At 43.6% G+C, this 23,132-nt stretch overlaps 1 protein-coding gene across 2 annotated transcripts; it reads right to left on the minus strand.

The window, feature by feature from the left end:
- Window positions 1–375: 375 nt before the first annotated feature.
- On the minus strand, window positions 376–22,275 carry RAC1 (Rac family small GTPase 1). Of its 2 annotated transcripts, XM_087417531.1 has the most exons (7): window positions 22,062–22,275; window positions 13,845–13,916; window positions 10,957–11,074; window positions 5,125–5,181; window positions 3,487–3,549; window positions 2,322–2,481; window positions 376–2,043 (listed from the first exon to the last, which is right to left on the minus strand). In XM_087417531.1, the coding sequence occupies exons 1-7, from the start codon at window positions 22,094–22,096 to the stop codon at window positions 1,913–1,915; spliced, it is 636 nt and encodes a 211-aa protein (XP_087273657.1). In that variant the 5' UTR covers window positions 22,097–22,275; the 3' UTR covers window positions 376–1,912. The 2 variants fall into 2 exon arrangements, with proteins under 2 accessions (XP_087273657.1, XP_087273658.1); XM_087417532.1 differs by lacking the exon at window positions 5,125–5,181 and having other exon boundaries at window positions 22,062–22,270.
- Between the last annotated feature and the right edge of the window lie 857 nt (window positions 22,276–23,132).

The raw sequence follows: 23,132 nt of genomic DNA on the forward strand, positions 1-23,132 counted from the left end.
ATTCTAACACGAACTGTTTATAGTATAATTTCAGGCTCCAGAAAGGATCTGAAAGTCATATAGTCAGCCTCTGCTGCACAGGCTGCCAACTTGAGGCCCAACATCTGCATTTTCAGCCCAGAACTCTGGCCCAAAATCCACGTGCATACACCCCCCAGGGTGGCCATCACGTATGTTCTCACCAACATTCAACAGGTCCCAAACCAAACATCACTACCCCCCCATTATATGCTGATTTATCCAGATTCTCTCCCTGGAGGGGCTGCTCCTTGTATCCCCCAGCATGAAAACATCCATTGAAAATGACTGTCTCCAACAACCCAGGAACCAGGAAGTTGTTCACCAAGGTCTCAAGAATTCAAGTATTACCAGTCATATGATTCAAGGATTTATTAAGTCATACATGCAAAACATACTGCTAATTGCATTAGCAAAAGATCAATGTAAAAACACTTCACAATTCTGCGACTGTCAATTTAAAAAATTTTGTTCTAGTGGTTGAGAGGTCCAACCTTGTATTCTTGCCAGTGGGTAAGTTGTACAGAACTTCGTTAGCACGAGCATGGGGTTTACAGAACCTCACAGACCCAAAGGAACATTGTTAGGCAGAGCAACACCAGGAAGCGCGCGTCCATGTGGGTGAGGCGAAGAGGAGGGTCAGTATGAGTCAAGGTACAGTGTTGGTGCTCTGGCAAGACAGTGATGTTAAGAAGGTTCATAGTTTAAGAATATCTAAAATATTTTAAAAACTGTAAAGCTGCAACACATGATTTTTACACCTAGTTACTAGAAAACTAAGGAAAGCATTTATTAGCTTTGAATAAAGTAAAATGAAAACAGGAATGCACTTTTACTAATCTACAAAAAAAGTTTCTAATGCATTATCAGAAAGATTTTATAATACAAGGAGGAATATTGCTCATTAAGAAGGGGTTCAATAAGAAAAGCACTTAACTAAGCAACTATGGGAATGACCACTTCAAAGTTGAATTAAATGCCCGATTTCAGGAGGGATGGCAGGTTTAAGAAAAAGGAAAAGCTTCAGAAAACACTTACTGATAATACCGACCTTTCTTCATCATCTACTGCATTTGACAGAAATTAACCTTTTAAAATTTTTACCCGTGACACTTTTATTCAGTTTAATTACGTGTACAATGTAGTGTAAATTAACCTCCACTTCGTTATTTTGTCAAAATACTGTCTTCATCCTTTGATCACATCAAGTGTTCCACACACACCACCCCAGTGCACCCACGGCTAGAGCAGAACACTTCATGAGGGAGCACGGGAGTCAGAGTTCTGTTCAAAATCTCAGCAAAGCTAACATACTAATTTTTTTTTTTAAATCGCACTACGAAATCAAAAAGATTGATCCAAAGAGTTGAGTTGTTACCCTCATTCCGTTATGATACAGTACAATGTTAGGTAAGGAACATGGGTTGATAAATTACCGACGCATTTAAATGGCAACATTTCAGGGAGGAGGCTGACCTTTGTCTCCCATCTGAAACTAGTTAGAAAGGGTCTGCTTTCCTAACTTCATAAGCTACAGTCTCCTTCAAGACGAAGGTCTTCAAACAGTTTAGTGCTTAGTGTTCTCAGCACAACAATGCAACTTTCACAAGGTATTTTGGCAACTCTTAATCTGAGCAAGAATAGGGGCTTTTGAAAAATAAGGCTTTAAGAAAGCTTGTCATTTTAGGGCTAAATTTTAATAGAATGTGCAAGTTTGAACTCTTACACTTGAAACAAACAAAACCTAAAAATTACTGATTGGTTCAAAATGGTTTTATGGAAAAACTAATCTGTAACAAAAACTTGGCATTGAGTGCAAAGGCTCCACCGTTTTTTTGAGCAAAGCGTACAAAGGTTCAGGGGTGGGGACAGGGCGGGAGAGGGGCCCAGACGTTTACAGCAGCAGGCATTTTCTCTTCCTCTTCTTGACGGGAGGTGGGCAGAGAACGGCTCGGATAGCTTCATCAAACACTGTCTTGAGGCCTCGCTGTGTGAGAGCCGAGCACTCCAGGTATTTTACAGCACCTGCCAAGAAACACAGCCTCTCAGAGCACGAACCTACTCTCTTCCGACCAGAACAAGAGCGAGAGGCAGCTCCCCCGCCCTGCCCCCTCTGCCAGCCCACTGGGCACAGCAGAGCAACTCCTACCCCTGCCTCCGCCTTCCCAACTCTGACCTGAAGGCCCTGCTCTGCTGGTCCCCAAATTGGAGGAACACACTCTACTTCCCCAGACTAGACTCCAGTCTGTGTCACAAAATAAAAACGTGTGCAAAGCAGACATGACAAAGGCAGGATTTCATACCAATCTCCTTAGCCATGGCTAAACCCTGTGGGTAGGTGATGGGAGTCAGCTTCTTCTCCTTCAGTTTCTCAATCGTGTCTTTATCATCCCTAAGATCAAGTTTAGTCCCCACCAGGATGATGGGAGTGTTGGGACAATGGTGTCGCACTTCAGGATACCACTAGATGTGAAGAAAGGAATAAAGTTATGATGACACTCTCCTTTTTGAACTTCCTTCACCTAAATTATATCCACACGGGTGCCAAACTGTGTCACCACCCCACCTGAGTCATTGGGTCCCTACAGAGCCTTCATGCGCTCCAGCCTTGCTCACACCTTCCATTTACACCTTCTAGAACCACAGGACTACCTGTGGGTGTTTGATTAGCAAACCAGGACTCTCAAGATTAACCCTACAGAACAGGCTCTACTTGTCAGTAAGAGTGAGAGGGGAAGAGAAAGGAAAGGTCCCCCACAAAATACCACTTGTTTGGTAAAACAAGTTCTTAGGTTATCTCAGAAAATCCTTCATGTATTCAGGGATGAGAATACGTGAACTCTCGGGACCAAGGTCTCAGCTCTGCCACCATTACCCCACTGAACACATCCCTGATCACTACAACTGGAGGGCATCTTGCATGTGGCATTTACACTAAGAAATCTGTGAAAGATGCAGGAGTAGAAAGTAATGGTCGGGGTCGGCCCGATGGCGCAAGCGGTTAAGTGCACACACTCCACTTCAGCGGCCCCAGGGTTCACTGGTTCGGATCCCGGGCGCGCACGAACACACTGCTTGGCAAGCCATGCTGTGGCGGCGTCCCATATAAAGTGGGGGAAGATGGACACGGATGTTAGCCCGGGGCCAGTCTTCCTCAGCAAAAAAAGAGGATTGGCAGATGTTAGCACAGGACTGATCTTCCTCACAAAAAAAAAAAAAAAAAAGTAAGTAAGGGTCATTATTTTTATTAGGCCAACTCCCAAGTGCATGATTTTAACAAGGAATACTCAGCACTTCCGAACCAGACCCTACAACTTTAGAATTCTACAAAGTCACATACTTAAAAATCTGATGATCTAAATAGAATTACTAAAACCAAGAACATTTCTATCTGTAAATGGTATTTTAATGTTTCTTCCTGAGAGTGACATTATGTAACAAAATATTTTTCTAAAAATCCTCACTTACCTTTGCACGGACATTTTCAAATGATGCAGGACTTACAAGAGAAAAGCAAATTAAGAACACATCCTATAAAAAGGAAACACAAGGAGACATTTAGAAAAGAGTCTTATAATGATGAATGCACTTTGGTTTCTAAATGCTGCTGGGTATCTATACTTCAATAACAAAAGAAAAGAAATGGAAACAAATAAACACATGCTGCTGGGACCGACTCATCGTACGAGGTGCGTATGCTGTGCCCCAGCAGCCTGTGCTGCAAGCTTGCACCCTGGACACACCCCTTCAGTTTCCTCGGACGCCTCCCAAACCAGAACCAGCACGTGAAACAACTTGTGAGAAGAGGGGAGTGGAGGGCAAAATACGCTAGAAGTTCCTTGAGGCCACGGAGGCTTGGTCAAATCAGACCCCCGGAGGCCTCTCTGCCATCACTGCCAGCCCCCACTGGGAATCTAATGACCCGTTACACAGAGACAAAATCAAGGGTCAAGGTCCTACTCCAATGTCTATAAAATTTGGTCTCAGTTTCACAAAAGCAGAGTCAAGTTTAAAAACATTATCTACAAACAGCATGCTTTTCATCAAGCTCCCCATCCGCACGTTGAGTACAACGTGCCTCTTTAACAACTGCCATCAGAGCCACTGGCAAAAAGTGGAGGTTCAAGTATTTGCTACATGAGCACGTTCCTCCCTGATGGAGGATGCTCTGGTGTGTTAGGTGGCATCTCCTCAGCTGTCAGAGCTTCTCAAATCCAAGCAGGGCCTCTGGAGAACTTGCACCCAGGGCAGCCGTGGCTAAAGTAAGGTTCAATGGAAAAGTAGTGCAGAACAATTACCTGAACGAAATTTCTGGCTAAATGTAAGATATTTGGGTTTCTCCTCCTGTTCTGTATTGTGTAAAAAGTCAAACTTAAATATATATTTGTATTAAAAAATGCCCAAGAGTTTCTAAAGCTAGGTTTATAAAACAGTTTCCTGGAAAAACGCAATTATGCTACTTTGTGAAATGCACACAATTCCCAAGCTAACACTTTCAATCATCCAGCTGATAATCTTGTACCTGAAAGGGAAAGAAACATCCCACACAACAGCTTTTTATAAATGACATTTGAAAAATGCTAGCGCATGCACAAGCTTGTCCAAGAATCACCACGGCATTTTGGCACCTGAGCTGATTACAACATTTCAAAGCAGGGTGGGGTTAGCTCACCAGCACCGCACAGCCGTGCCCCAGACAGGCCCAGTGCACTGGACACCAAAGCACCGGGACACCAAAGCGGAGAGAAGGCCCTGGCAGCCACAGTTAGTCCCGCTCCGCTCAAGCCCACGGTATGCGGTGAGCTTCGAGGTGGAGCCTCGGTATTTCCATCCCCAACCAGCCTGGAGAGAAGTCCTTTCATAAAAGGCCCTCCTTTCACTTAGGAGGAGGGAGAAAGCAGTTCAGGACCTGCTTTCATTCAAGATAGTAGGTAAACTGTCACGCTCTCGTGAAAGCATATTTCATCAAGCAAAACCCTGATCTTGAGTGAATTAAATACAAAACACTCAAGGAACGTGAGGCTCCATAGGAAATCCTAGGAAAACTAAGTGAAACGAGAGAATAGATAAAGCTTGAAACTGAAGTCGATTGAAAGTTTTACATACGGCAATCGGCTTGTCTTTGCCCCTGGAGGTTATATCCTTACCATACGTTTCTCCAACCTAGTAATGCATGAGAACTGTGTTTGAGTTTAGTAAAAACTGAGGAAAATAAAAATCAATATAACCCGTTATTTATTCTCCATAGAATTTTCTCTCAACCCTCCCAAGGGATCTAAACACAGACGATGATCTAACAGGTCTAAGATGCCAAATGCCACCGAAACACTCCATCAAGCTGGCCAAAGGCAGGCACCCTCTGAAGGTCAAGACGGCGAAGACAGAGGTCAGGCAAATACTGGGGAGGAGACAGGTGCTCCTTCTGCCCATGGCAGCACACGCAGAGGGTCCATTCCAGCAGAATGTACGACATGCCCGTGAAGCGCACAGCTTACGCTCAGAAGGGTCCTTCCCTTAACAAAGGCACGCATGTGTGCTATCACCGGCATCCCTTAGTGACAGGCACACTTCTCAAAGATCTCCATCCCAGTTCTCGGACACAAGGCCAGCTGAGGCCGCGGCCAACAGGATAAAGCACCTGTGTGTAAAACAGTCCTCTCAGATGGAAGGCTCACAGGAATGCCGCCAGGTGTGAGAGCTGTGAACACAAGTGTGCTGTGCAGAAAAGCTGGGCCTCTCTTCCCCCAAGTTCTGGGAGTGTGGTTTGAATTCAGGGACCCCATTACCGAAATGAACAGGGCTGCTGCACTGAGACCTCCAACTCCCCGCCCCTGCAGATCTGGATGAGGCTGTCCAGAGTGACAGCACGTCCAGTGTTTATCACAACGCTCAGTTCACTCCTCTGTTGCAATAAAAATTGAAAGACTTGCTCTTCCAGCAACACAGAACCCTAGAAATCAGCACAGAACCCTGCAATTCTTTTAAGAGACGGACAAGAGAATCATTTTAATTTCATCTCACTCAAGCTTCTCTCATTTACAAGTCAAAGAGAATATTCAAGTTTCCATCACTATTCTGGTTTAATCTACGGGCTCTTTTCGAAGATCTGTCCTCCCAGGCCTTGACGTGATGCCAAATCTTTATTGTGATCCAGGGACTCATGCGGATCAGCCACAAAAATGCCGCTTCAAAACATCCTCTAACCATACCTGTTCAACCCTCTTCAATTTTCAACATCTTTTTTGATGAAGAAACATGCTTTCCATCCCACGTTAACATTACGCCATCTGCCTGTTCCTTCCTCCTTCCTTTTTGTTCCCCCAGCCTAAATATAGCTTGAAGAAAACATTCTAGTGCTTCTGACACTGATCTTCTGGCATCAGTTCATTCCGAACTCTGCTTTCCCACCTGATGTCCCAGACGGAGGTGCTCAATCTTGGCTGGGGATCTCTATTTTTATGCCTGTCCTTGTCACACTCAGAGCACCTCAGTATGGCCACCTGTGGCGTGGCCATACTCATCCTTTCCTGAGCTGGAATGGGTCACAGGCCCATCTTTCCTCCTCTGGACTTGAACGCTACTTTCCTTAGATCGGCAGACTAAGATACACCAGACTCGCATCGTGCCTTCGATGACTTTATTACTCCTGTATCACAAACCAGTTTTCCCTCTGGATCAGATGTCCAGCCAGAGCAGTTCTTACTGCTGCCCCCTGCCCCTCATCTGTCAACGGGACAACCCACAAAAAGACGAGTCTGCTTTTAGCTGAATGAGACTGGGCAGACATCTGCATGGCCGGAATCTACTACTCCCAAAAGCACTATCCTTTCTCCTTCTTTTGTTTTATGCTCTTCCAGTGCTTTCCACCTGGTTTTTACTTTCAGGGTTGAATTTTTTTTTCCCCCTAAGGAAGATTCACCTTGAGGTAACATCTGTTGCCAGTCTTCCTCTATTTTGTATGTGAGCCACCACCACAGCATGGCCACCAACAGACGAGTGGTGTAGGTCTGCACCCAGGAACTGAACCCAGGCCGCTGAAGCGGAGCACGCCAAACTTAACCACCAAGCCACCAGGGCTGGCCCTTGAATATTTTTTAATACAGGCATTCTAAGCACTGGGAAAAGGACCAGGATACACAAACATGGCAGAGAAAAGCAGCTGCACATGTGTCATCAAAATGGAGCTGCTACAAAAACCAGCTGAGGAAAAAGAGAAAATCCCCCTGCCACCTGGGAGCTGCCTGGCGCTCACAACTCAGCCATGGCGTGTTCCTGCTGAATGGAACAATCTCCCAGAACACCAACACCAGACAAGGTCACTAAAATGAGACCAAAAGTAAAGAACTAAATAGAAGACCACTTCACAATCTTAAGTATAAACAAATATAAGTCACTGTGCAAACTGCAAAATCACCAAACATCCCTCTCGCCCAGCCAATGCGAGTGTGTGACTGCTTCTGTACCCATCACAGCTTTAGCCTCCCTTCCTCCCCAACTTCTAGGTAAGAGTTATCAAAACACCCATAGAACTACCCTGCTTCCCGCCAGCATCCAGTCCAGAGCAAAGCCCCACTTCCGGAGGCCTCGCCCAAATCACCAACACAAGACCAAATCACACTCCACAGTCCCCCAGGGTGTGTCTCCCTGGTGGCAAAGTAACAAGTAACAAACCCAATTCTGTTTAACCACAGGTGTGTTCCCAGCGATTTTTGGCTGAAGGACACTGGCGCTGTAGGTTAGTCAACCTAACAAAACTCGAAGCCTTTTGAAAATCAAAATAGCCAAGCTAACCACTGTGGTTTCCTTCCTATCTAATGTCACAGTGGTCTCGTTCAGTACTTAAAAACCCTTCTCAAGTCAGAGCACACGCAGAAAATGAAAATACTGGCATGACACACTGGGGTCCTGGCTGACCTGAACACAGACAGGCCCAGGTTCGCCACAAAGAGGCTGGGCAGCATGGTTCTCTCGGAACACACAGGACTCAGGCCTTGTTATGACTTTCGCAAGTCACATATGTTCCCACTCACACCACTAAATCTTGGAACATGTAGGCAAACACAGGTAACTGGACACAATGCTAGACATTGGGCATGACCACTTTGCTGAATACACCTTGATTCTGAGCACGCCCCCACTGAAGATGAATATGCAGGACTTAGCAAACATTTTTAAAAGAGAACAGAAAGATAATTTACTAAAGAATAGAAAAGCCCTAAGGATTACCTAATTTAGAAAAATAAAAACTTGAAGGGCAATTTATACTGAAAATGATGAATACCTGCTAACCATCTTTTGGAGAATGAATTAGAAACTAATGGTTTAAACAGATTTAACTTAGTGACACAGAGCTACCCAAGAGAGAAGAGTGGCAGCATTAAATGACTATAGGAAACATAACATCTCTTTTCAGGTCACAAAGACCTAAAAAGGGGTGAGATCTGGATAAGAAATTGTCCAACTGGCCCTTCGGGAGTGGGTCTGAGCACAGTCAGGGATGAGCCACATACACAGGCCTGCAGACCACAGAGCCAACAACTGGAGGCCATGTTCCATTTAGTACACAGTTTAGTGGTTTCCCCTTTGTCAACAAGGAACCAAGGTGCCAGCCTGTAACTTCCAAGGCCTGCTCCTCTTGGTAGGACAGCATGGCTCAAAGGAAGGAGACCTTTCAGGCTCCAGTATCTCAGCATTGGGGGCCTGCCCCTCAGTAGCCGAGATCACTTCCCTCAACTCCAAAGGAGTCCAGGTAGGCATGTCTTTAACCGCTGGCTGGGTGCTCTCCCTCTGCTCCTGACCACCCACTCACACCCTCTATGCTGGCACAGTGTGTTACAGAGTCCTGTGAGCTACCTGAGGGCAAGAACCACGCCTTACTCCCTTTTTGTGGTTCAAGCATCTGATAGGAAAACAGTCTACCGCCTTACACAGAAGGGACATAAAGAGTTGGGTTGCAAGCCTCGCACACTACAGCTTGATTCAAACTGCTACTTATCTATGCGTCCTTTAGCACACAAAGTGGGAATCTCGCCAAGTCATCTGTGACTTACTGTGAGTGACTCCCTCAGAGAAAAAGGCCGAGCCCCGCCCTGGGTCCCCTGAGTCATAGGAGGTGGTTCTCATTTCTCAGAAGTGACACCCCACCCTTCCAGATGTATCCAGTGGGTTGGAGACTCCTACTCTACCAAGCCAATATGTTGGCAAATCCATTTAAAATCTGGAATTACTAGCACCAACTAGGTACATAATAGTTTCCTAAACATACTAAAGAATTCAAACCATTTGGTGATTATAGCTGATTTTTGTTTTTTTTGTGAGGAAGATCAGCCCTGAGCTAACATCCGTGCCAATCCTCCTCTTTTTGCTGAGGAAGACTGGCCCTGGGCTAACATCCGTGCCTGTCTTCCTCCACTTTATATGGGATGCTGCCACAGCATGCCTTGACAAGCAGTGCGTCAGTGCGTGCCAGGGATCCAAACCTGCGAACCCTGGGCCGCCGCAGCGGAGGGTGCGCACTTAACCAATATGCCACTGGCAGGGCCCCATAGCAGATTTTTAATACTTAATCACAGTTCATTTTTAGCTAGAGATTAACTGAGAAACCACCCAAGGACAATCAGCAAAAATCTACAGCTCAGAGAAACGGTATCTGGCAATTTCTCCAGCAGGAAACAAATAGAAAAGACAACGACTGTTGCATGGAAAAGGCTGTATTCAAAAGTTTAAAACTATCATTAACTAAAAGGAAGTTCATTAGAAAAAAAAAAAAAAAGAACTGGGTAGACTGGAACTAATTAGTTATTTTCACCCACACTAACCCCCAAGACAAAGTGATGATTCAGTCAATCAAAGGGTCAAAGCCTGCCTTCTCTGGACGTCTCCTGTCCTGACTCTGGCCTCTCTGGCCATCCCAGCTTGCTGAGAGCTCGTATAGCAACTTGCACTCATGTGGGCTCAGCTCTGAACTGAGGAGCTCTCTGGATCTACCAGTACATCCACAGAAGAACGAGGAGAAATCCTAAGAGCAGCTACCCTGGAGTGTCTGCGCCATGCCAGGACTGGTTTTGTGCTTTTTCTGCTTGATGGTTATTAACTCATCTAATCCTACAAGGAAAGAGGTGAAGACCAGAGATGAAGAAAATTGCTAGGAAGATGGACAGCGCAATCTGAACCCAAGGAATTTGCTCAACTATCTCTTTAGTTACCTAAGTCTTCAAAGTAGTTTTAAAATACACTTTCAAAATGAAAACAAACATGTAACAAGATAAGCAAATAATACAAGTAAAACAATTGCTTATTAAAGAAAAGTGGCTTCTGATTATGTTTTCACCAACTACTGCTTTGGTAAGTAGAGCATTTCGTTGTCTGATATAGGAACAAAACTAATCTAAAAATTTTTCTGACTGGACACAGTGGACACATTTTTACAAAACTGAAACCTCAACCAACACTGAGAAGATTTAGGTACTAACACGATAGAAAATGAACAGGTATTTTATAGAAAAATAGCATTAAACCCATAAGATTAGTTACTAACTGGATTTAAAGAAACCTACTCGTAACTGCTTAATTTGATTCTATGGTACAGAACTGGCACAAAGCAAACTAATCTTGAAACTAATTGCTATTAAAACTGGTTTCAAAAACATAATAGTATCTGCTTCATACGGTTGTCCTAAAACTAAATGAAAGAATGTGAAATGCACAGCGTAGTATTCAATAACTGGTAATGCTCAAAAATAAAGACAAACAAACCAACAAACCCTGGTTTGCATCTAGGGGGACATTCACTACTGAACTAATTGAACTTTAATTGCTATTACTTGATATACCCAAAAGATGGCAATATAAGCAAATCCATAGGTGATATGCAATTAATTAAATATCCCGGAATTGTATATTCTAAAGGACAGGTTAAAAATCAGTCACGATCCTTACTGTTTGCGGGTAGGAGAGGGGACGTAATCTGTCATAATCTTCTTGTCCAGCTGTATCCCATAAGCCCAGATTCACCGGCTTTCCATCTACCATAACATTGGCAGAATAGTTGTCAAAGCTGTGGAATGGGGTAAAAATGGTTAGTCTTCAGCCTTGGAGCATAAGGCACAGATCCATTGCCCGAGTTGCTGTCCTAGCCGGGGTCCCAGGGAACGTGTGCTGAGAAGGCTGGGAGCACACAGGGAGGCTGCAGGCCAGCAAACGCCTGGCCTGTGGGCATGAGGAGAAGCCTGTGAGCTAAGAGGTAGAGGGGAACCGGGGCTGGAGGGTAAGGGAAACAGTGCCTGAGAAACGCTGGACAAGCTGCTCAATTTAACAGAAACAAATTACGGGCAGCCACAAAAACATTTACCTTTAATAAACAGAATACTAAGATTTTTCTCCCATGGAAGAAATAAAGTATAAAACTAGTTCCTCTTTCAAATCCCACTTGTTGAGTTTTTCATGTACACATTTGACTCATTTTCAACAAGGCGGCACCCCACAAGAGCTGCACTCTGCACTATTTCCAGAACACCCACCTGAGTGGAGGGTGACTTAGTCAAGTCTTGGTCACTCATGCCTGCAACCCAAGTGCAGTGGAAACACAAACAAACCAGATTTGAGAAGCGATCAGATCACGTAACGTTTTCAGAGTGAGTGTACCAGATTACACATATAATTAATTTGAAGCTGCTACACGTGAATTAGTTAACTATCAGCAGTAGCAGCCCTTTAGAAAAGCCTACGGGCTGACAGGGAAAATAAGGTTGACATTAAAATATGACTACAAGTACCCTAGAGTAGTTTCATTAAAAAGAAAATCTGGCCTTGCAATGCACACCAGGGCAAGTACCAAACAGAACCCAATACATCAGCCTTTCAAATAAAATTCCAGACTTCATTTTCACATACTCTTAAGACTAAAACTTAGGGTCTTATTACACAGTGACAGCAAAGTCAAGGTCAGAGTAACATTCCAATGGGGTTCATAGAATTTAATGACCAAACTAGCTTTCATAAAGAAAAGGTCTGATGTGTGGCAATTCTGCTTCTGTGAGAAAAGGATAGATTATTCAATAAATGGTACTGTGACTTTTTTCCTGTGGGAAAAAAAATCAGGTGCCTGCCTCATACTGTACCAAAAAGTAAATTCTAAATGCATTAAAGATAAAAACTTTAACCAAAAAATCCTAGAAAAAACACTAGAGAATATTTTTGCATCACTGAAGTAGGAATGGTCTTCCTAAGTAAGACATAAAACTAAGGGAAGGGGAAGAGTGGCATATTTACACAAAAATGTTAAACTTCTTTATGGCAGGGCCGGCCCTGTGGCTTAGCGGTTAAGTGCGCGTGCTCCGCTGCTGGCAGCCCGGGTTCGGATCCCGGACGCGCACTGACGCACCGCTTCTCCGGCCATGCTGAGGCCGCGTCCCACATGCAGCAACTAGAAGGATGTGCAGCTATGACATACAACTATCTACTGAGGCTTTGGGGGAGAAACAATAAATAAATTAAATTAAAAAAAAAAAAAACTTCTTTATGGCAGAAGACACCATAACAAAGTTCAAAGACAACTGAGAGACAGAAGGATTACCATTTCTTATATACAAAAGTTCCATCAGTAACAAAACTTTCACTAGAAAAGTAAGCAAAGGATTTCAACAGGCAATTCACAGAAGACTACAAAAGGACAGTAAACATTCAAAAGATTTTAACCTCAGTGGTGATCAGAAATGCAAATGATGAGGTAACTTTTTCCAACTCATGTTAACCACAATACGTAATAAGGGGCCATTCTGGTCACAGCTGGTCACAGTGATAGTCTTTTGGACAGCAACTGGGTAGTATCTATTAAAAGTTAAAACACCCATTCCTTTTCGACTGGGCACAATTCCACTTCTAATAATCCATCACATGTGCACAGACATGGGCAACGACGTCTAACACAGACTATTTGTCATGCCCCCCCCTCCCCAGGCCCTAAAGGACCAGGGGTTAAATCAGCTATAGTATTTCACAGTCATTAACAACTGTTATGATTTAGCTCTGTCTGCACGCGTAGGAAAGTCCTCACCATAAATTCAGGACAACATGGACAGTACGATTCCAGTGATACTAAAATGTGCTCACGACACTTCAGAGAACACCGAAGTGCGTGTGCTGTGCTGGGGGATCAAGCCCTGGGGGGACTGGAGTGTTCCGGCTCCACCGGGATGGCAGCCATGAGGGGAGAGCTCACCACTCACCATGGCCAAGGGGCGCTGCGCTATGGGGCTCGGCTACACCGGGCTCCCTAGTAACCCCACCATTAGAAAAGCACGTTTCCATCTCCACCCAATTCTGCTGCCCTCAGGGAATAAGCAGCTCAGTAGCCAAGTCTGCCCTCCCACACACACTGGTTTCCTCAGCTCCAAAGCCCCATACCTCAACAGTGACGTGTAACCATCACAGTACTTGCCAGAAAAGGCCAATTAAAACATAATGGAGTATTTCATGTTCCAGTTCCTTGATCTTTCACACAGAGCCCAGAGAGCCAAACTGATCTGAAACTCCGACATTAACCAGTCTCTATACTTCACAGTTGGTTAACTTTCTTGTTCCCTCAATGTCTAAAAATCAGTTAGGAAAGTGACGTGTTTCATCACTATGCACAAACTTTATATTAGATTCAGCATTTTTTAAAAGCCCAAATACCTTATGATTAGACTTCAGTGAATGTTTGAGAGGAAAATTAACCATATCTGTTCATACAAGGATTAAAAATGGCTTTATAAAGCAAAACAAAGGTCTAAGGAATCTGAAAAACATCACAGAAGTTCATTCTCGGTTGAACTTGAGATACTTACACAGTGGGGATGTATTCTCCAGGAAATGCATTGGTTGTGTAACTGATCAGTAGGCAAGTTTTACCTACAGCTCTAAAGAGAGAGGAAAAAACAGTGTAAGTTGCTTAGTCAACATGAATGTAATCCTTGCTTTCATCATCCTGTTAAAATAATTTACAGAAAAATCAAGGAGTATACACGAAGTACTTAGCATTACAGGAAACGATCAGTTCCTATAACCTTTTATTTAATGCTACACATACATTTTTATTCTGAACTTTAAACAAACTAGAATTTCTCACAAAGGCAGTCAGGAGCCTCCACCTTCTGTTTAGGTATGTGGTACGAGCCCTAATAGTCAAGAAATAGTTGTTAAATAAGCACAAGGTTCAAGAGGAACACTATTTTAAAATTGAAAGTCTCTTCTGTGAAAGTCTGTAGAAATCTTTCATCCAAGAATCTTCAATTCTATCCTCAAATTATTTTGATGAATACTAGGATGCAAACACAGCTTTCTTCTACAACTTCCACCTTGTTGATAAGTAATATATTTTGCTGCTTTTGAGTGGCAGCTCAAATTCCCCCACCTTCCTAAAGCCCTCCCTCTGGCAATCGGTAATGACTTCTCGTAACACAGTGCTTAGTCACTAACCACCACACAGAGGTGCTCTCACTTGAATTCATCTGTATTCATTTGCCACCTCCCCAGCCCCATCCTCACACGCCACCATAAGCTTTTAGAGTGGCTATCATAATATATTCCAGACATATTAATTCATGGCTCAGGGATGCTGGAGTAAACTTTCCAAACAGCTGCAAAGATGAGAAAGTAAGAGAACCATGTAGAAATAAACACTCCAGAGACAGGAGGGGCTCCTGCACAACAGGTAGTGGGTACAGTCTGCCGTCAGGCAGAGGTCAGATTGATGGCTGAAAGTCTCCCAACCACTTGAAACTTTTTTCAAGAGAATATCACCTAAAAATTAAGAAGATCACTGCACCATTAGCCAAAAAACGGTCTCCAAATTTTACAACATTCACAGGGCGACTTCAGGGGCTTCTGAGAGCCCAGAGTCCCTGGCCTCCCAAGGGTTCACCAGATGCTCTCCTTACATGAGCCCATCTCCCTGCTGTCCTCAGCTGGCTTAGCAAGGTCCTGATGATATACTGGAGTTCTGAGTTGTAAGATTTTGTTGTTCAATCTCAACTACTATGAATTAGAATTCACCATAAAGAAGTTAAGTGCTTTCCTTTTTTCCCTGCACTCTGAGCTTAAGGCCAAAGCCTAAACAAGGACAGATTACACGCCCACCCAGTCTTGCCAATACTTGTTTCCCTCATAACATTATTAAGGGCTTAACAAAAGTTGGAACTCCCCACCCCAAAGACCTCACAGAGTCAAACATTACATCATCAGGAGGTAGCTTCCAACTCCTAAAGGCTTTCTAAACAAAAATGACTCACTGGCCGGACATTTTGTTAAAAGCTTAGAATGTCAAAATAAACCTGTAGGAGCAGGAGCCTAAGATATGGAGTCATTACCCTGGATTTGAGACCTCTGGCCAACTCAACCACTTACTGGCTAGAATTTTTGGTAAGTTTCAACTTCCTTATGCCTCAGTTGTCTCAACTGTAAAATGGATGTAAAACTAGCAACTCCATCACAAAACTATTGTGAGCATTAATTCAAATTCGATCTATACCAACAAATCGTGTGCTATGCCAGGAAGTGTACTAGGTGCTAAAGATATTGCAGTGAATGAGACCTCAAGGGATTTATGCAGTTATTGAACTAAAAAATGAAGAATGTAGTCATTACATAAAATTATAGGTGTGATAGTGTTATTAAATACTCTGGAAATGTACAGCAAAAGGATCTAACCTAGTCTTGGGGCAGGTACAGGAGGCTGCAATATATGCTGAGACTTAGGAGGAGTGGGGACACAGATAGGGAAGAACATTCTAGGCAAAAGCAACAGCATAGGGGGAGGTCCAGACTAAAAGAAGCCCAGTATAACTGAAGAACAAAGAAATACGGGGGAAGTGGGAGAATAAAACCTGAAGGTGTCCTCTGTCTTGTTAAGGACATGGGATTTGATCCTCCTTGGGAAGTCACAGAAGGTTGTGAGTTGCCAAGAAACCAATGGATTTGCATTTTGAGAAGTCTCTGACTGCAGTATGGAAAGAGGACTGAGGAAGCTTGGAGGCAGGAAATCAAGGGAGCAGCCACTGCTGTGTTCCAGGAACCACCACGATGGTGTGCACCAAGGAGGCGGTTTCAGGGTGAAGAGAAGGGGATCATTTCAAGAGCTACCTGGATGTGAGGCAGAACAAGCATGGCGGGCCCTGCACTGGATGTGGTAGCTGAGGAAGAGAGTGGAGTCGAAGGCAATGAATAGTGAACCTCTTTTCAAAATTACAAACGTTGTTGTGTAAAAATGTTAACAGTTATTGCCTCTTAATGTCAAGAATAAGCAGCTACATAAAGGTTTTAACTGTTACGTTAAAATGTCACAGTAGCACTTCCTTTAAGATCCTGTCCTAAGTCCCTTCAATATGTATGAGGAACAAACCCACTACTATAAATACAACCATGTGTGTGTTTTTTAAAGTAAATACTATCTTTATTCTCATTTTACAGATAAGGAAACTGAGTTTCAGAGAGATCATAATACTAGGTTGGATAGAAAGCCATGGAGGTGTGGAGACCTGGGTTAGGGACTCTGTTGAAGTTCGGGTGAAGATTTTTTTAACTGTGAAATTTTTGTTGTACATTATTGTTTGTCAGTCACCATATAAATGCATCCCTTCTCCCCTTGTGCCCACCCCCCGCCAACTGTGTTTTAAATGCTCTAAAATTTCTTTTCCTGAAACTTCGTCTTTATCTTTTGAAAGGCTTAACTGTAAAGGAATTCAAGGTACTGGCATAACCTGATATTGACTGAAATTTTATTACCAATCATTATTTGCTATAAACCTGTGTTCTGTAAGAAATTAAATTTTAAAATTCTGACTTTTTAAATAAGTACATGTCCAACCTTTAACTCAAATATTTACTTAATTTTTTAAAACAGATAAAAAGAAAAAGAAAACGGTTACTTACCTCCCATTAGTATATCTCCCCACTTATTTTAAATATACTCCACAAATAAACACTAGAGGCCAAAATCAACATCGGCTCTAGGCAAAGTCACAGCTTTTCCCCACATGAAGAATGGAAGCCGTATTTGGTCACAGCTCTAACTGATGCCGGGCAGAACTTCTAGAAGTTACTCTTTGCCTTGGAATTTCCAATTTTATATATTTAACTGCTCAGTTTAACCCCTTTTTAATCTTTGTAAGATGCTGTAACTCTAGAAAATGAACATGAGTCTACAGGAAGAACACTCGCGTGAGCATTTTTTTTTTAACCTACCTGTGCTTCTCCTGCTCTACCTTGTAGAAATAACCAAGACTAAAGCCAATAATTTATGTTCCTATTATATCCTTAATTTTTCCATTAGGAGAACTTAAAGGAAACTTTTCACTTAAAAATTTTTTGGTAAACTTCCGTGTTACTTCCTGAAATCTATAAACCAAAACTTAAAAGCACATATGATCAATCTGTCTGGAAACACTGGCAATTTTCTCATGTTAAAAAAGCAAGGGATCTAGGAAGCTCAAAAAGAAGACTCTTCTGCATTGCCCTTTTTTAAAAAAAATAAACTGATCTTGTAGGACAGAAAAACTTGATTTCTCCCATGACTATTGTAAACCAAAATAAGGAGCCTACATTGCTGTATAAAAGTACCTAGACATTGGGGCTGGCCACATGGCGTACTGGTTAAGTTTGGCATGCTCTGCTTCAGCAGCCTGGGTTCTCTTCCTAGGCACGGACCTACACCACTCACTGGCAGCCATGCTATGGCAGCGACCCACACACAAAATAGAGGAAGACTGGCATAGATGTTAGCTCAGGGCGAATCTTCCTCAGCAAAATAAATAAATAAATAAAAGTACCTAGTTCTTAAGGACAAATTAATAGAATGTAGTAAAATACGGATTACAAGTATCAAATATATATTCATACTTATTGCATAAATGAACGACTCTGAATGAAAGTCCTCAATTCACACTGAGAAATGGGATTTGGAGACGTAACAGTGGGCCTTCAGTAAATGCATAACTATGCAGAGAATACCTTCAGAAAATGTATGAACTAACAGAGCAATTTAATGCTACAAAAGCACAAAACCCAATCTGAAATTCTGATGTTCTGCCACTAACAGGGGACATCACAACCAACTTACAGAGAATGCCAGCCATTATCACCACTGGAGGCTTCAAAACATTCAGATTCTGTGTAGTTTCTAGAATACTCAAAGCTGAAGATGCTATCTATAATAGAGTTCTAATCTGAAGCAGCCATCACTCTAGATGGCCCTTCTAGAACCAAGCCTAACCCTGGGGTAGTTGATATTTGGGTCAGCTAAAGATAAAGAGTTCAGAAACAGGAATTTATATCTAACTGCATATCACCCCCATTCTCCTTCAAAATCAACTCCTCTATTAAATCCTCTTAAAATGTTCCCCAATAATGGGAAGATATGTGATAAAGCAAATAGAGCAAAATGCTGACTACAGAATCTAAGTGGTGGGTATATGGGTATTCACTGCACAATTCTTTCAACTTTCTGTATGTTTGAAATTTTTCATATTAAGATGTTGGAGGAGGGGCGGGCCCGGCGGCGCAACCGGTTGGGTGCGCGTGTTCCGCTGCGGCGGCCCAGGGTTCGCCAGTTCGGATCCCGGGCACACACCAACGCATCGTTTGTCAGGCCATGCTGTGGCGGCGTCCCATATAAAGTGGAGGAAGATGGGCATGGATGTTAGCCCAGGGCCAGTCTTCCTCAGCAAAAAGAGGAGGATTGGCAGATGTTAGCACAGGGCTGATCTCCTCACAAAAAAAAAAAAAGATGTTGGAGGAAAAATATTCCTTCTGATGACTGTGGTAACTGCCTCAGTAGCAGGATTCCTGATACAACACCTCCTTTCTAGGAAGAGTAAAATTATAAGATAGAGCTACCTGGTGATACAGAGGTGAAAAAGTAGGAAGCACTAATACACTAGATGACTAACGCAAAAGATAGAACATTATAAAAGGTGGCTTTAAGGTTTCTAAAACTGCATTCCTGATAGTCCTCCACTGAACCCACTCCAAACTTTTACTGGGATTATCATTTAAAATTACAAAAAAAAAAAAAAAAGCATTATGTATAATTTTACCAACCAAGATCAGAGTCAAACACTAAACCTAAATTTGGAAGCCAGTGCAGAATTCAAACACCTTTACAACGGGTCAAAAATAGGGAACTCCATGCCTCCAGACAAAAATATACAGATAATTCATGAGGTGCTTAAACATTTATGGATCGTACCATCACTGATTGTTCAACGGGAAGTGGAGAGTAACTGGTGCACATTCCTATAAAGATGACATCATGGAAGGCATTTATCATGCTCAACCAAAAAAATTCCTGGAGAGCAACGTGTAAATTAGACACAGGGCTAGAGAGACCACTAGCCCAATCTGGAGTGAAATGAGGGAGGCTTCTAGTCAACCAAAGCCAAAATAACACTATTAATAATGATTGTTTATATGTGAGATGCTGTTTTACCTAAGTTAAACTGAGAGAAAAATCTTGGGGCAGAGGTTTCCCAAACAAAAGCGACAGTCCGTGTGTTCAGGAAGGACTAACAGAATTAGAATCAACAGAAAGATTAACAGAATAAAAAAGTATCAAATTTTATCTCATATTTTATACTCAATGCCAAATGATTTGCTATATAGCAAATAATGCATTAGAAGAATATAGGCTGAATTATCGTAGTTATAATATGGTTATGACATAGCTTTTAACCATAATTCTAAGAATATTTTTGAAATAAGGAAGCTTGCAATTTGTAGAACCTCAGTTTGCCTTCACTGCTTAAAGTGCCCTTAATTGCCTGAAAATCCACAACATTGACTTCTCCACCCCACAAAATTTAGACCCACACTTACAGCATTAACAATTTTTGAATAAAGAACATTCCAACTATGTCACCAGGAATATATCTTATTCGAGGGAAAGCAGAAAAATATTTTTGGCATGGAAAATTATGTATCTAGATTTTTCACTGAAGTACTGTTTGCTACATACCATCCCCTAAATAAAGTAATACAGCTTAAATTTTTTTTTGTAAAGGTACATTTCACTTCTAATATGGCTTAGCCCTAGTCAACATCAGTGTCAAATATAGTATCAAAAAACTGACTAAATAGGTCAGGAACTGTGTTTCATGCCTCACACTCCCTTCACAGAGCCTAGCAGTGCCTCAGAGTAACAGAAACAGAAATAATGATACTGGCAGCTGGCACTTACTCAGCAGGGGCCAGGCACCTGTGAGGCACTTAACATCCAGCATCTTGTTTAATCCTCACAATGTCCCCTAGGGGCACCTCTCTTGGGGGCGATGAGCTATACCTTCAGGTTTTCCCCGTAAGTGGTGAGGTGGGGATTTAAAGGAAGGATCCAGATCCCATAGTAGGCATTCAACAAGTATTTGACCAAACAAGCCAATACAAACAGTAGAGGTCCATAATCTATAAGTACTATTAAATACACTAAATATATCCGTTGTGCTTGTGTGTTAGTTATTTTAAAGTAAGAATATTACATACTGTGTGTGGTTAGATATTGAATTATCAGCAACTTGATTTTTTAAAAAACTAGTATTACTTCATATTCTAAGCATTATTGATTCAGCATTTTTAATTTTTAAAGGAAATTCAGATAATTTAAAATGTTCCTAAGACAAAGTGACGTGTTTAGCTAATTCATTATGCAAAAGGATCAAAAGTTCATTTAAACGACTTCACTGTTAAACCAGCTAATTAGACATTTTCCCCCACATCAAAGTAAAGCTGCCTTTTAAAAGGTTAAAAAAAAAAACAAGTACCACACATATTCCTAAGTAGGTGAAACTTACAATTTTTAGTTATTTACATAGAACCATGAAGTGTTAATAATCCCTCACATTTGTGAGTCTGACAAATCCGACAGGCCAGCATCTTTAATAAATAAGTTGTCTAACTGTCCTTCCTGCATCTGAATTAGTTAGAGAAACAATTTCAAACGTCTAACTTACAATGACCGAAAAAAGCTGAGAATTCACAAATTCACTGAGAGGCATAAAAGCACCATCAGTCCTAATGACAAGTTTGGGGACTATTAATCAAAAGGAACAGTGATGCCAGAACTCTTCCTTCGACTTTACAAGACTCAAAAAATGGACCAGTTGCATTCTGAGTTTGATGAAACTGGTAGTAATTCCTGGAGCTTCCTTGTTAACGCCCAACTACTCGAGCAACGCTGAGACACACAATTTTGCTCGGATTACACTGAGATTCTTGTTTCTATGGGAGAAAAAAAGTGCATAAGACAAGTCTTGTCTTCCTCGAGGGCCTGTAACCACCACGGACAGGCATGAAAAGAAATGTCTTGAGTCACAGGGCAGCTCGGCTCCGGGAGCCTGTTCTGCTACATCCCATACCTAACCCATGAATCGAAAGGCAATTTCTTTCTTTTTTTTTCCTCAATGACCACACCACGTTCAGAGAACGTTCTCAATCACACCCAGCTTCTCGCAGTGAGAATCTTAAAAGTTTCTCCAGGGAAATAGCAAAAATGATCATTTAAAAAATCCTAAAAGTGGCGAAGCAGTACAAGTGGAAGACACCCCCCAGTAACTCAGTGAAGGGTCACCCAACCAGCCCGTGCAAATATTCGTCAAATATCACCGACCCGACCGGCGCCACCCTCGGACGCTCTCAGTGGGGCTCGAGAGGTTCATACAAAAACCAAGGAAGGGTCCTGATCCGTAACAAGGCGACGCTGCAAGCCCACCTAATCCACAGGCCGACGCGGGAGGGCGGCGGGGCGGCGCTGGGGGAGCTCGGCCTGGCCGGCGGTCAGCGGCGCGGGGAGCAGGCGGGAGGGTGGAGTTCACTTTTCCCTCCGGCCGCGATCGGTGGTGCCCTCCCCCACGGAAAAAAAAAAAACCAGCGGGAACCAGGCCCGCGCCGCCCGGGCCCGGGGAGGGGTGGCGGCCTGCGCCCCCCGCCCCGCAGAGGCCCAGGCCCCACGCGAGCCCGTGGCGCGCGCCCGCCCGGCCCGACCCCCGGTCCTCCGGCCCCCGGCCCGGCCCCACACTCACCCGTCTCCCACCACCACACACTTGATGGCCTGCATCTGGGCCGCTCGCTGGGCCGCGGCGGCGGCGGCCGGGCGCTGAGGCGAGAAGCGGCGGGCTCGGGGCGCGGCGGGCGGACGGGCGCGCGGCTGCGGGCGGCGGGGCGCGGGGTGCCGGGGCCGCGGTCCACGCCGCCTCGCCCTCCGCCGACGGGAAGCCGAAGCCCAGAAGCGGCCACCACCCAAAGCTGGGGAAAACTGCAGAGAAACAGGAAATGGCCGCTCCACTCACATCCGGCCTCCCCTCCCCCGCGCCGGCGCCGCCGCTCCCAGGCTCCGGGGCGGGGCCGCTCCCGCCCGCGCGGCTCCCGGGGTTCCTCTCGGGTTCGGGGACGCTCGGGAGCGCTCGGCTCCAGCCGCTGGGCGCGCCTCGGAGGGCGGCGGGGCGGGCCGGCCGCCATCTTTGCGCTCTGACAGACGCGGGCCCAGCCCGCCCCGGCCGGGCCTGGCGTCGGCCTTGGCAGGATCTCTGGGTTCCAGACACCCCGCTCCCCGCGTCCCCGACCAACTCCAGCCCGAGGCCATGCAAAGGGCGTTCACCTATATTTTTTATGTGAGAACCATAACTTATGTGATGACGAGGTCCTTCTAGAAAATTCGGAACCTAAAACTATAAAAAAGAGAAGACCATACGCCATAGCATTATTCAGAGATAAGAGATGTTCATTCAGGAAAATTGTCTTTACTGCGTTTAGCGTTTACTATGTCCTATTGCTTTGCGCCGAGTTCTGGAGATAATGTTTGTTCGCAGACCATTGAAATGCCGATATTTTGGTATATTTCCTCTCAGTTATTTCTTTATGTGCATAACAAACATGTTTTAAACAAAAGTAAGAAATCATGCTGAATCGTTACAACGTTTTTAATGGCTGCTTACTATTCGTTGCATTATGCACATGTACCTTAATTTAACCAATTCCTCTATTATTGGACAGTTGAATTGTCCCTATTTGAGAAGCAATGCTGGGATGAACAAGTTTATGCAAGAATCTTTATAGCTCTATTTCTTTAGACTACGTTTCCTACTGGGTTAATA

Source organism: Ceratotherium simum, chromosome 26 (genome assembly GCF_057802395.1).
Source record: "Ceratotherium simum simum isolate JZ-2026a chromosome 26, ASM5780239v1, whole genome shotgun sequence".
Taxonomy (NCBI): Eukaryota; Metazoa; Chordata; class Mammalia; order Perissodactyla; family Rhinocerotidae; genus Ceratotherium; species Ceratotherium simum.

Bases quoted from the DNA above. Each gene is read 5' to 3' on its own strand.
- RAC1 (XM_087417531.1), bottom strand. From the start codon at position 22,096: ATGCAGGCCATCAAGTGTGTGGTGGTGGGAGACGG. The intron at 11,075-13,844 runs GTAAGTATCTCA...CCCATTCCACAG, and splicing joins GGAGAATACATCCCCACTGT to CTTTGACAACTATTCTGCCA. The intron at 2,482-3,486 runs GTAAGTGAGGAT...CTTCACATCTAG, and splicing joins TTGAAAATGTCCGTGCAAAG to TGGTATCCTGAAGTGCGACA.